The following is a 13,471-nucleotide window of genomic DNA, read 5'->3' on the forward strand; positions in this document are numbered from 1 at the left end:
TTTCTATTATTCCATTTAATAGAGAGCTGATAGATCCAACTCAGTATTGGTGAATATTTCCATTTTCTCTCCTTTAAACCAAACCAACATGCTACACACACAAAAAGCAACACCCTTCTACAAACACTTTGAGTATCAAAGGTTTTATTCAAGTAAAATAAATTAAGATCTTGTTTAGTTCAAGCTATGTGACAGGTATACACAGCAATTGGTTCTTTTTAAATAAAGATCTACATGTGAGCCTGGTTACTGAGGCTCTCATTGAGTCACTTGAAGCTTGTCTTATGCTGTAGTTTTACTTTCTGTATGTTAAGATTTGTTCCAAGAAAATTTCAATACCAGTACTCCCCAAAAAAAATGTAAAGAAAGGCATAAATGAAGCACAGAAATAAATATTTTGAATATTCATGGTGAAGTAACATACTTAACAAGAGAGAATTGGGATAATCACCAAAAGTCCCCAAAATATATTTCTATACATTATGACAAGTTTGACATTAAAGCAGAATAAACCAGCATTTTTTCCTTATATTTAGTAGCTTTAGTCAAGGCTCAAATTGGGACAAAGCTGGGAAGTGCAGGTTGCAGTTGGAGGTTTTACACAGCCAAACAAGAGCTTTTCTGTGGGGATGGGGCTGAGCTTTGGTGCTCTGGCAGAAAGTGAAGCAGCCCAATGTATTTTAAGGCATTTTCCCTCCAAGCCCAGGTGTCACTGCCTTGGGAGCTCCCTCTTGCTCCTGATTCCTCTTGCTGAGAGCACAGCTGACGTGTGAAGGAGTTTTGGTACAGAACAAAATGGCCCAAACTTTTAAAAAATATCCTAAATATTAGGGTAGAACTTGCCCAGGTCATTGTTATGTAAGAGTCTGTTGGTACAAATGCTGAATTTGGAAGGACCTGGGCTTTTCTCCTGCCTGGTAGGAGAGGGAGCTGTGACTCACTGCTGCACTCTGTTGTGCAAGGGCAGCAAACCTGACTGACAGGCAGGTGAATTAAGGCTCAGCACGTGTTAAGACAAGAAAATTGAGTTGAAGTGTTTTATGCTAATAAATTCCTTCGTGCCTTCAGGTCACTTTTGTTTAACCACATTCTCAAGATGACAAACTCCAGCTCAAGGCTAGTTGCTGATTTTCACTAACCATGTTTTCCCAGGGAATGAGTCAGACTAATTGAAATGTCTCTAATTTTGTGCTCTTATTGCTTCATCTAAATCATCCACCACTTCCTGCAGCTTCTGTAGGTGGGGGTGGACGTTCTCCTCCATCCATTCCTCTATAGCACACCTGTGGAAAACTTGCTCCATGGCTGCTTGCAGGTCTTGCACCACAGCATTCCACTTGGAGAAGAGCCTGAGCAGAAGTGAAAAGAAGAAACAATGACATTTGCAGGTGAACTCTGCCTCAGGGGAGGGTTGGCTTACTGGCCCTTGGAAGGGAGTACTGTCCTTAGCACCACTTTACAGGAAAAGAAGCTTCTATTACAAGAGCCCAAAGGACTTGATTTTGTTCAAATGGCAAAAGCTTGATGCTGTTTCTATTTAAGTTCCATTAATCTTGGCACTTTCCTCATGCAAAGACTTTTAAAGTACCAAAAAGTGAGCTCAGAAAAACACTATGCACATTTTAAGTGTAACTGAAACCCACTGTGAGACTTGTTGGGAATTTAATTCTAGGTTTTATCAGAAAGGGAGCTGAGGTTGGAGTGGATGCTCATCTTAACACAGAAAATAAAATTATAAATGAACATTTTAGCATGAATTGGCAGAATGTCTAGGACAAGTTCTGAAAAGCCCGTGGTGACAGGGGGAAGGGCCTGGCTTTATTCCAAACCCTGCCTGGAATCTGGCCCAGGCTGAGCTCCTGCACCAAGGCCACTGCTTAAGGTGCAGCAGGGCTGTGCAGGAGTGACAAGGGAGAGGCTTTTGGAGACCAACTTTGTACTTGTTCTCAAAGAATTCATTCAACAGAAGGCAAAGATAAAATTAGAATCATAGCATGGTTTGTGTTGGAAGGGAACTGTGAAGATCATCTAGTTCCAACCCAAACATGTTGTATAAAAACATATTATGGATACTTTGTCTGATTCCCACTGATGTTTCTGAGATAATTATAAAAGAGGTAAGGCTCACAACTCTCTGTATTTTAGTGCCCAGAATATCTCAGACTGTATTTCCCCTGTAGTGCAAAACAAGTGCTGTTACCTGACTGCATCTGGCTGGAGGTGGTGCACTATGATAGGGTGAATAATCTTCCTTTTCCTGTGGTAGGGGCTGAACCAGCCTGTGGAATACCTGCAAATGGATGGTGGTGGGAGCAGTGATGGAACAGCAGCAACCTCTGTCACTGCTGAGGAGGCTTTAGCTGAACTCTGCACAGAGATGATGCTTAAGGAGTAAGTTTATTTCAGTCTATAGATCTTTGGAATTAGCCTGTGAAAGTGTTCCTGGCAGATGATCACCTGATCATCTGCTGCAGTGTAAGTTTCAAAGTTTCATTTCATGCTCCTTTCTTTTTTAACGACACCATTCAAAATTTTCATTTTAACATTAAACAGCATTAAAATGTAATTAAGGAAAGAACTATATGCTTCAAATAAGGCAGCATACAGTATTTAGGAACTTGGCTAAAATATTTTAAATTTTGATGTAAATATTATGTTCTGCTGAGGTGTCAGTGACACCTGAAATACAGAGCTTGATATTTAAATCACTTTTCTGGAGTTGTACCCCACTTTGAGATGATACAGCTCCAAGAGTGCTGCAGCCAGAATCAACAGAAACCTCATTACCTGTTCCTTTCAAGAAGTTCATCCACTGATGACTTGAGGTGGAAACTAATTTGTGTCACAAGGGTGAAGACATTGCTCCCAGGAAAGGTCCCCAGACTTGGGCTGTCCAAAGAGGATCTGTTAGTTTCTGAACTTACCACACAAGGAGAAGCACCTGAATTCTGTAGCTGGAATGTTACCTCATGAAAGTTTCAATTTCCAGGTTAGGCATTCCCAGGAGGATTTCCACATTTTCTTTAACCTTTTCAGAATAGCCACCTGGCAGAAGACAGTGGAAGTGAGTAAAGGAGCCTAAGGAACCAAAATGTTCATACAAGAGGGGTTTTCTGGAGTATTCTGCCTTGGCTTAGTAGCTCCCCTTTGGTGAAGAATTTTTTAAAAGGTGAAATGGAAATAAAAGAAGGAAAAAACACTTGTGGGTGGGAGGAGGAGCTCAGTGTCTTTCACACAGTTGTCTTGTGCAAGGTGAGCACTTCCTAGCTCTGAGCTTTCTGTTCAAGGTGCTGAATATTTCTAGTGCCTTAATTAAAAATCAGTGGATTGTGGGGGTTTATTTTGAAAAAAAGAAAAATATTGTTGGCAGCTGCCTGTAAAGAAAGCAGGAACTACAGGAGGTATTTTACCAGACAATGTCCTTCCTAGATCCATTTTAAGAAAAACAATTAGTTAAAACAACTTTTACACATGAGCACGTTCTAAATTAAACTAAATTAGGCTCATTTATATATAATTATTGTTTCAAGTAAGTTTGAAAAGCAATTCTGCATCTTAAATTTATTTTTTAATATAAGCATGAAGTTTTTGACCATTTGTGTGTTAGATCACAATAAATGAAGAGGATGCAATGGCTGTTTTTAAATACTTAGGCCAAGAGGTTTCTCTCCTCCCATACTGCAAATTGTAATTTATTCATCATTCAGGCCATGATCAATTCAGCAAACCACCTCAAAATATAACAAGCCTGTGCTAATCTTAGGGCAAGGGCACTTCACTGCTGTGCTAGGCATTATCTGAGAGAGAATAAAGTTGTCATTGTACCATTCTTTAGTGCCTGCAGACACACGGCCAGGGACGGAATTGCCACAGGGAGAAGCTCACACAAAACAGCGAAGTGATCATACCTATGTGAGAAAACATCCATGAATTACACATTTTACTGTTAGAGCAGACTAAACAAATGGGAGGTTTTAATATTTCAATCACTAAAATTCAAAGAGCTTTAGAAACATCAGTTTCTGTCTCAGAGAAGACATCACTTATCTCTGAAATGTGAAGTATTCCTGTTTTACCAGTAAGAACTGATGAAAACCAAATTCTCTACTCAAGGCAACTTAGGGTCAGAAATTGGACATCAGCTCTCTGGTAGGGAATACCTGACTACATAAAAATATTTTACTCCTTTATAACTTTAACAAATTCTTGCCTTTTATGGGATTTCTTAGTTTTTGAGTTCCCATCAGACATTCAGATAGACACACCATGCATGAACTACAGTGTCTATAAGCAGTTCAAGGTGGCACAAAATCCATTCAAGCCTTCCAACCCAATCTGCTGCTGGTGGTGTCCCCAAAGCCATTTTTGCTGCTGGTCAGTGCTGTGCAGCTGAAATCCACCCTTCACAGTCTGGGGGTGAGGCACAGCAGTGACAGGAAGAATTGCAGGGTGGCAAAGTTCCCTCCCAAATCCCCCAGCTTCCCTGGACCTCTTAGGGAGCTTTTGGGTGGAAGCTGGCTTATCTGTGACCCCTGGAGGCACACAAGGGCTGCTCCTCACCTCTGCCAGCCTGTCAGCGCGATACCTTCCAGGACATCAGCAGGGCTCCTCTGGGCCACCTGCAGCCACTCCAGCTGGTTCCTCAGGTGGTGCCCGATCAGGGTCAGAGACTGATTCGCTCCCGTGGCTCCCTTGAAGGCACTTGCAAACCACACCTTGGAGAAGCCACACCTGCGGTACTTCTCGATGAGCCGCACTGCAGGGACACACAAAGGGACAGGCACAGGGATGAGCTTCCTCCAGTTCCAGCCCTGATTCAAGCCTGCAGTGAAGGGGAACACAGCTCCAGGTCCAACAGGCTGCTGAGCCTTTCCAGGCTTGGAGCATCAGCAAGGATGGAGGATTTGACACCCTCTCTGAGCAGCCTTTTGAGTGGCTGTCTGTGGGAACCCAGGACATCCCTCTGGCTGTCCAGGACACCAGGACCCCTGCCAGGGGGCTCAGAAGCCCTGGCATGGAGCCCAAAACACCTGTGGGTTTGCTTATGACCCATGGAGCAAATTACCAACCTTAGATGAAGATTAGCAAGTCACAACAGTTTAGGTAGAATAATAGTGAAGTTATCACGGGGTGGAAAACTAGACTTTGGGGTTTTTGGTATGGGGATTCAGGAGGCAAGATGGAGGGATCTGGGCGTGTCCAGCCTTTCTCCTTCTTTTTCTTGGCCTCCATCTTCTGCTGTGATGTTGGCACTTACAGATTGGTTTAGAGTAGAAGCTCAGTGTCTAACACAGGTGATAGGTATTGGAAAGGAATTGTAAACATTGTACATGTAGTTTTTAGTACAAAGACATAACACTGCCCTGGGGGCAGGCAGAGTGCCTGGAACTGTCCTGCTGGATGGACCTCAGCAGGGCAGAAAATTTTTTATAGAAAAGAAGCAATAAACAACCTTGAGACCAAGAAATGAAGAGCTCCAACTCATTCCTCAAGCGCCAGGCTGGGAAAAGAGACTTTTAACATTCTTGGGGTCACAGCAACTGAAAGACCCCAAGAGCTGTTCTCCTATTTTCATGTGTCAGTTGCTGTACTCCATTCCCTTGTATCGCTGCCATGCTAAGCTGTGAGGTTGGAACAAGCATGCACAACATCTGACAGCTGATTGTTCTTGCAACAAAAGAATATTTGCATGAATGTTAGATGCCTGACAGGAGCCTTTAGGAGCTTCCCTCTGAATTCTATAGATGCATGAAGCCCTGAAGCTTCTTTTGCAGAGCTGTTCAATACAGAGTTACGTGCTGCTGCTGGTGTTCATGCAAGGAGAATTAATGCAACAGTGCTTGTGGAAAACCTCTGAATCTCCTATCAGTGATTGCAAAGCTCTGCTGAAAAGAATTAAGCAGCCTACAATGCAAGTCATTCATAGGGGAAACATAAATAGAAAAAGAAAATAAGTAATAGCAACTATGATGTGAAATCAAACAAGGGCTATCTTTATGCTATGAAAGCAATACAAAATAATTGAACAAAACCAGAACGTTTTGGTGTCCAGCTAAGGTAGGTTTTAATGACAGAATTTTGCTTTGGCTATTTTACTTCTACACAGCTCAGCAGAGAAGTACAAACCTTTGCCCTCCACGTTGATGTCTGTTGCATAGTCCCAGATCATGGGCTGCACCAGCTGTGGCACCCCGGACTCTGAAAGAAACAGAGCTCTTCTAAACCATGGAGAACAGCTGCTTAAATGAGAACTCAGCACAGGTTACTACAACTAAGGCCTGTCACTTACAGCTGCAGTGCCCCTGGGCATTTTCAGCCTGGCCAGGGTTTGACACATGCCCAGGGCCACTGTCCTCAGGCATGGTGAAACCATTAACATGGAGGAGCAGTGACAATTTATCAGAGACCCCACTCACCCCAAGCCCACCTCATTCTAAGCTCCTTGCATCTCTCTGTACCAGCTGGATTCCACTGGCAGAGCCACAAGAGGAGATTTATCTAAATTCAAATGTAACATTTACCCTTCCAATTACAGAGCGCCTGGGCTGTGTTTGCACAAAACACAGCTTTTCAAGTATAACTGAAGATACAAATTTAGCTTTAACTCATTTTATAATCAACTCCTCAGCTAGTTTTAAACAAGTGAAACTGACCCCTAGAGAAACTGCAGCAAATTGCACAGAAATTCAGTATTTTAACTCCATCACATTTCAATTTGTTGATTCTGTTATTGTGGCAGCAGAGTGCACTTAGAGTGCTGTACTGTTCTGGTGAAACTCCACGGGTCCCACCTGCACTTTTGGGGATGATTTCCCACTATCAAAGCCTTGAATAGGTCAGTCACTGTTGGATGAGCTGCACAGCTCTTCCTGGTACCATCTAAATCTGTGTCCAGCAGCCATGTAAGGTGGCTCTGAAAATGCTGGAACTCCATCTGTGCTCAGACTACTCAGATTTTAGCAGTGCTTTGATATTTTTCCACAAACAAGACTTGTGAGGTCAAGGTCTTGGAGCTACCCCACAATTCAGTATCAAAGTCCTCACGATTTGCACCATGATCACAAAGATGCTCACAGGGCTGCAGCTCCTCTGTGTGAGTTTGCACCACTTGGGATCAGGTGCAATGAACGTCAGAAGGTGGTGAGAGGCACAGAGATTTAGACTTGGACTACAGATGTTAACAGGTTGTTGTTTTGTTTTAATGTTGTGTTTTAATGTTGGTTGTTGTTTTAATGTATAAGGAAATTAGAATTGACAGCAGCCACTGCAGGGTGAGCATTTTGTGATGGAAAACTGAATTGTTCAGACTGGCCCACACTCACACAGGGACTCTGTGACAGCCAAGGACTGAGTGCTTCTATTCTCTAGTCAAACAAACCACACCTCACCTCTTTCCAGATTTGTTGTTTTCATGACATTCAGCTGCCAAGCACTCTGTTTTATCTGTGCAAACCTGGTCACACACCTGCCAGTGTTTCCTCACTCATCCCCCTGAGCATGTCATCCCACACGATGGGTGTCACCATGGGGTAAGACCAGGCCAAACAAGTGGCAACAGCTTTTATGTGGGACAAGCACAGCTTCTCTGGAGTGTTGTTCTGCTGCTGCAGCCACTGCTTTGACTCCTCTCCTTCACCAAGGTAGTAGACCTGAAACACCAAGCAAATCATCCTGACTTGTTGTACAGAAATAGAGAAAGTGAGGTAGACAATATTCCAAACCTTCGTCCAGATGTGACCCAGTGAGTGGACACATTCCAAAGCACCTCTCAGTGCTGAAAACACTGCAAGCATTTCCATCAGTTTGCAGGAGACTGTGGCCATGATTACATGCATCACTTGAGGGAATTTTCCTACACAAACTAAAATATCTATATGCCATATTTGCCTTTGGAATGCTTGTCCTTGCAAGTAGCTCTCACCACATTTATTCACTTCAAATCCATCAGGACCTGACGTAGATAAAATGAGGTTCCTATCTTGGGGAAGATCATCCAAATGTGAGTCTAGAAGCAGCCTGGGGCCATGTCCAAGGGTGGCCAAGAATACTTGGTCCCATGCAGAGAGTGAATTAAAATTTACTGGTTTAGGGCAGGTTTTATTTATTCTACATAAATAGTATTTTGCTTTGTAACAGCTCCCTGTCTAGCCTTCCCACCAGTTTCAACACAACAGGATACAAAATGCTACACTAATATCAGTACAGTTAAGTGGTCACAATGAATTCCAGGGATCTGTGTGCCATCAGCATGGTTTTAAGAAACTATGAGAAAGAGAAGCTTGAGTCTTCTCCTTCTCAAGGAGACAAACTACCAAGGTAAAAAACCCAACATTTCCAACCACAGAAGGGTTTATTTGAGTAACTTGCCCAGAACAATGAGCCAATATCTTACACCAAACTTACAGGATTCCTAATGAACAGCTCTAATTGACATCTCACTATAAACACTCGACCTAAATCCAACTGCTCTTAGCTTTAAGAAGCTGCTTTCAATACTGTGGTATTACACTCATATCTAAGGAAATGACAACCTGTGCTACTGGAATAATTTATTGGCAAAAAAGCTTTTCTACAATGGCTCAAGTGGTGTTTTCTATCCCCAAAAACCCACCCAAACATGGCTTGGGCGCCAGTGAAATGCAGAAGGCTCAGCCTTTGCTATCATTCCTGAAAAGAAAAGAAACATTCCCAGCTGAAGAGAAGCCCCACCTCATCACATCCGATGTGAAACCACTGCAGGTCCTCGTGCAGGGCCATGACCTGGTCAATCATGGCTTTGACCAGCGCCAGGGACTCCTCCTTGTGTGGGTTCAGGGCGTTGGGCAGCTCCTTCACCTCCCGCAGATGGGCAAACTGCCTGTGCTTCAGCACAAACTGCAAGGGAAAGGGGAGCTCGGGGACAGCCAGCACACCAGGGCACAGCAGGGTCCTCCTGTCCCCAGGGCTCTGAGGGCAGGTGTCCTGCTGAACCCAGGGACAGGCTGGGGGCTCAGCTGCCGCCCCACGCTGCTGTGGGGGGTCTCTGACCAGGGAGGTCACTGCACTGTGACCCTGATGTCAAATCCTGCAGCTGGCAGAGCTGGATAAGCAGAGCACTGGGACTTGGATTGGAAAATTCCAGCAGAGAATCCCAGAATGGGTCAGGCTGGAAGGGAGCATAGTGGCTCATCTGGTCCCACCTCCCTGCTCCAGCAGGGCCAGAGCTGTGCCCAGAAAGGGTGTGGAGTCTCCCTCACTGGGGATATTCCAACCTGCTCAGGGCCTGGTCACTGCACAGGGACAAAGTTCTGTCTCATGTCCAGGTGGCAATTCCTGGCCATGGTTTCTGCCCAGAACTGGACACATTGCTCCAGATGTCACCAGGAACTGAGCAGAGGGGCAGGATCACTCTGCGGCCAATGCTCTTCCTACTGCACCCCGAGACCCCCACCAGCCCTGCTGTCCCCCCAGGCACTGCTGGCTCAGCACATCCCCTCTCACCCAGCTCACCTCCATGTGCCCAAAGCTCTGCACCAGCGGCACCACATCCAGGCCCTGTGCCCGTGCCCAGCTCAGCAGCGCCTGGAGCTCCTCGGGGCTGCAGGAGAACGACCCATCAGTGTCTGCTGGGCATGGCCCGGGCTGCCTGCAGCACCCAGAGCTGCCTGCGGGGTACCCAGAGCTACCTGTAGGCGTGGGGGGCCTGCAGCAGCTCCAGCGGCCCCGTGTACGGGAAGGTGTCCTCATATTCCAGCAGCAGCCCGGTGGCACCCAGGGCACGGAGCAGCGGCAGCACCTGAGGGAGGGAGGGGACACTGGGGGTGCAGCTGGGCTGTGGGCAGTGCCACCACCCTGTGCCTCTGTCACCTGCAGCAGGTGTATCCCTCACCTGAGCCCAATAAATCCTTCACCGTACCAGGTACATCCCTCACCTGAGCCCAGGACATCCCTATCTGTGCCCAGTATATCCTTCACCTGTGCCAGGGACATCCTTCATCTGTACCAGGTGCACCCCTCACCTAAGCCCAATACGTCAATTACTTGTGCCAGGCACATTCCTCACCTATACCAGGCTCACCCCTCATCTTCCTCAGGTTCACCCCTCATCTTCCTCAGGTGCACCCCTCACCTGCTCCAGGCACATCCCTCACCTCGCTCCGGTTCACCCCTCACCCCCCTCAGGTTCACCCCTCACCTGCCCCAGGCACATCCCTCCGGTTCACCCCTCACATCCCTCAGGTTCACACTCACGTTCTCCCCTCACCTGCTCCAGGTACTGCGCGCGCGGCGCGGCGCCCTTCAGGTCCAGGTGCACCAGGCGCCGCCACATGCTCTGCCCTCGATTGCTTTGGCCTGTCGCCGCGGCGTCCCTGCACACCCCGCCCGGCCGCACCCCGCCGTCCCTGCCTCGCTGTCCTGGCTGCGCGCCCTGCTCTCCCGGTGTGCCGTTGTCCAGCTGTCCCCTTGTCCTCCTGTCCCGGTGCTGCCCCTCCGCCGCTCCCGGCTGTGCTCTGGATCCTCGCACTCGCTCTCGGCAGCCGAACGCGTTCCCCTGTCAGGCAGGCCGGCAGGCCAGGGTGAGGCGCACCGAGCGCATCGCTCGAGGCGGAGGAGGCGCGATGGCTCCGCAGCGGCGGGCGCTGCCCCGCGGCCCCGACAGCGCCGGGCCGGGGCCAGGGCAGGGCCGCGGGGGCCGCCGGCACAGCAGGTACCAGCACGGGACTCTGGCCGTCACCTCTTACCCCCAGACCCGGCGGCGCTGCGGCTCCCAGGGGTGCCCTGGTGGGGAGGCGGGCGGGCAGCGCCGGGCCCGGGAGCGAAGCGCTTGTGTGTTCTGCTCCGAACCGGGGATCCCGGGAGGGATCCGTGTGTGTCTGTAACCCGTGTGTTCTGCTCCGAACCGGGGATCCCGGGAGGGATCCGTGTGTGTCTGTAACCCGTGTGTTCTGCTCCGAACCGGGATCCCGGGGAAGAACCGTGTGTGTCTGTAACCCATGTGTTCTGCTCCGAACCGGGGATCCCGGGAGGGATCCGTGTGTGTCTGTAACCCGTGTGTTCTGCTCCGAACCGGGATCCCGGGAGAGATCCGTGTGTGTCTGTAACCCGTGTGTTCTGCTCCGAACCGGGGATCCCGGGAGGGATCCGTGTGTGTCTGTAACCCGTGTGTTCTGCTCCGAACCGGGGATCCCGGGAGGGATCCGTGTGTGTCTGTAACCCGTGTGGTGTGCTCCGAACCGGGGTCCCGCGGGCCCGGTGCTCCCCGGTATCGGCCCGGGCCGTCCCTCCCCGCTCACAGGGCCCGTTCTGTGCTCCCTCCGCAGCGCCAGGAAGGGCAGATTGCAGCAGGATCCCCGGGGAAAGTGGCTGAAGGCAGCGATCCTCCTCCTCTTCCTCTCCGCCGCGGCCGGCGGCGGCCTCGTGGTCTGGAGCCGCCTCCGCACCCAGGATGGGATCCCCGAGGGTGGAATCCCCGGAGATGAGGTCCCCGAGGGCGGAATCCTCGCAGATGGAGTCACCGAGGTGCTGGCCCATCGCAGCGACACCCTGCAGGACAAGTTCGTGGAGGTGCCGTGCTCCGAGGACTACGAGAGCCACAAGCGCTTTGCAGGTACCGGGGCAGGGCTGGCCGTGCTTGGGGGGCAGCGGCAGCTTGGCCGCTGCCCGGGCACCAAACTTGGGCTGCAAAGCTCCTGTGTTTGCAGCAAACTCCTGGTCACTGTCTCCTGCCTAAAGCCACAAATGTTCGTGCCCCTCGGGCCAGCCCAGAAGTTGATTCTGAGAGGTTTTTTTCCCCTTCTGAAGCTGCTTTGCGAGGGCTCTGTGAAATAAACCTTCTGCTAAGTCTGTTTCCATACTCTGTTCCATACAGGGTATGGAGTGGCACTGATGCAGGACAGCGTGTGGTGACTGCCCAAGTGCCAGCTTTTGACACTTACTCTGAGATCTGTGTCCCCAGTGGCTTTGTCGGGGTGCCTGCAAAGCACTTTTCTGTCTTTATGTCTTTCTGCTGAGCCAATTTTCTGTCAAATTGTTATCATTTCCCCCGGCACTTATTTCTTTGAAGTGTTGAGGTTGGTTCTTCAAGAGACGTGGACGATTTTAATCTTCTCTGACAAAGAGCAGTGAGAATTTGACTTGCAGCTTCTATGGATGAGCAGTGCTGAAGTTCTCTTTCAGATTTGCAGTGTGTTGTGATGAGCATTTTGAGTTGGTACAGCTGCCAGAGAGCAGCTCTGCTCTTGGTTTTTGTCAGTATGTCTGGCTGTGTGTTGGCTGATCAGCTGTTAAACCTAAAAAAAAAAACCCAAAAACTTCTGAGTTAGTTTTTAGCCAAACTGGTGATTGTATCTGCTTCATGATGTGGCTGAGAAAATGCTGACACAAAGCTGGAGGGTGGAAAAAACTGCTGTGAGCTGAGGAAGAACAAAGGTGATCAAAGGGCTGGAGAAGCCATCCTATAAGGCAAACCTCAGGGAGCTGGGTCTCCTTTCCCTGGAGAAGGCTCAGGGAGAACACATCCCATTATTCCAGTGCTTAAAGGGAAGCTGCAGAGGACACAAGCTCTGCCTTTGCAAGGAGCTGCACAGAGCAGACAGGGCACAGTGGGTGCAGGTTGCATTGGGCAAGGTTTCATCTTGATATAAAAAGAAATTTCAGACAGAACACTCAGTCACTGGACCAACCTCCTCTGGCTGAGGGTTTCCAGGGTGTGACTGAGCACTGTGCTGGATAATCTTACCCAGGCTCTCTGCACCACAAAAAGCTGAACCAGATGATCTTTGGAGGTCCTTTCCCAGGCTCATCTGTGATTCTGCAATTTTTAACTTTCTCCTGTGCTAGTTCTGATAGAAAATGTTAGACAAATTGCTGCCCCATGTTCTTCTGGTGTCTGGTCCTGGTGCTGTTGGTCAAAGAGACTTGTAACATAAAAGAAAATTTTATGTGGAGTTTGAGATCATATAATTTTTCCTCAGTGCTGCTACTGTAGCATCTTTTTTTTTTTGAGGATTCATCTCAAATGTTATTTAGGCCAAGAAAACTGATGTCAAGAAGTTACCAACAAAAAAACTGTCTTGGTAAGGTAATGTTGTTTTTTTTTTTGACGTGAGAACACGTTCTGTGTTCTGTGTTAACTTTTCATCGTTACTATAAGAGGAAACTGCAGCTGGTGATTTGGTTATAACTGAACTGGGGCTAAAAGTACTGGATTCTTCTACTGCAGTGTTTGCTTACCAAAAGAAACCCCCCAAACCAACAAAACTTTACTTTTCCCTTCCCACATCTGCAAGAGCAATTTTTTTGAGCTTGTGGTCTGGGCCATCCCACCAGTTATCCTTCTCAATGTTTTCTTTCTATTCCTTCTTTTTCATCCTATTCTTTTCACTGTGAGGAAGGCAGGAACTTGAAGCACATCCCTCCAGGAACAGGAATGAATGTATTCTTTATTTTTGGGGGTGTCTGGGGAGCAGCAGCAGCAAGTGCTGACTGCAAG

General features: G+C 48.1%; 2 protein-coding genes across 3 annotated transcripts in view; one reads left to right on the forward strand and one right to left on the reverse strand.

Annotated features, from left to right (window-relative positions):
• Position 1: 1 nt before the first annotated feature.
• HEXD (hexosaminidase D) lies at positions 2 to 10,831 on the reverse strand. The gene is made up of 12 exons (XM_030962069.1): positions 10,244 to 10,831; positions 9,666 to 9,775; positions 9,490 to 9,577; positions 8,710 to 8,874; positions 7,466 to 7,649; positions 6,127 to 6,198; positions 4,561 to 4,756; positions 3,826 to 3,908; positions 2,967 to 3,045; positions 2,788 to 2,889; positions 2,201 to 2,290; positions 2 to 1,349 (listed from the first exon to the last, which is right to left on the reverse strand). Exons 1-12 carry the CDS (start codon positions 10,307 to 10,309, stop codon positions 1,181 to 1,183), a joined length of 1,404 nt encoding a protein of 467 aa, XP_030817929.1. The 5' UTR covers positions 10,310 to 10,831; the 3' UTR covers positions 2 to 1,180.
• OGFOD3 (2-oxoglutarate and iron dependent oxygenase domain containing 3) overlaps positions 10,321 to 13,471 on the forward strand; it is a 44,038-nt gene continuing 40,887 nt past the window's right edge. Inside the window, exons 1-2 of one of the 2 annotated variants that reach the window (XM_030962071.1) lie at positions 10,321 to 10,687; positions 11,301 to 11,587. In XM_030962071.1, the coding sequence (XP_030817931.1) occupies positions 10,599 to 10,687; positions 11,301 to 11,587 (376 nt within the window). In that variant the 5' untranslated portion in view covers positions 10,321 to 10,598. The remainder of the gene's footprint in view (positions 10,688 to 11,300; positions 11,588 to 13,471) is intronic. The other variant, XM_030962070.1, reaches the window with a different exon arrangement.

This window comes from Camarhynchus parvulus, chromosome 18 (assembly GCF_901933205.1).
Source record: "Camarhynchus parvulus chromosome 18, STF_HiC, whole genome shotgun sequence".
In the NCBI taxonomy this organism is placed as follows: domain Eukaryota; kingdom Metazoa; phylum Chordata; class Aves; order Passeriformes; family Thraupidae; genus Camarhynchus; species Camarhynchus parvulus.

Bases quoted from the DNA above. Each gene is read 5' to 3' on its own strand.
- HEXD (XM_030962069.1), bottom strand. From the start codon at position 10,309: ATGTGGCGGCGCCTGGTGCACCTGGACCTGAAGGGCGCCGCGCCGCGC. The intron at 4,757-6,126 runs GTTTGTACTTCT...GTGTCCCTGCAG, and splicing joins CATCAACGTGGAGGGCAAAG to TGCGGCTCATCGAGAAGTAC. The intron at 3,909-4,560 runs GTGAGGAGCAGC...TTTCTCACATAG, and splicing joins GCGCTGACAGGCTGGCAGAG to GTATGATCACTTCGCTGTTT.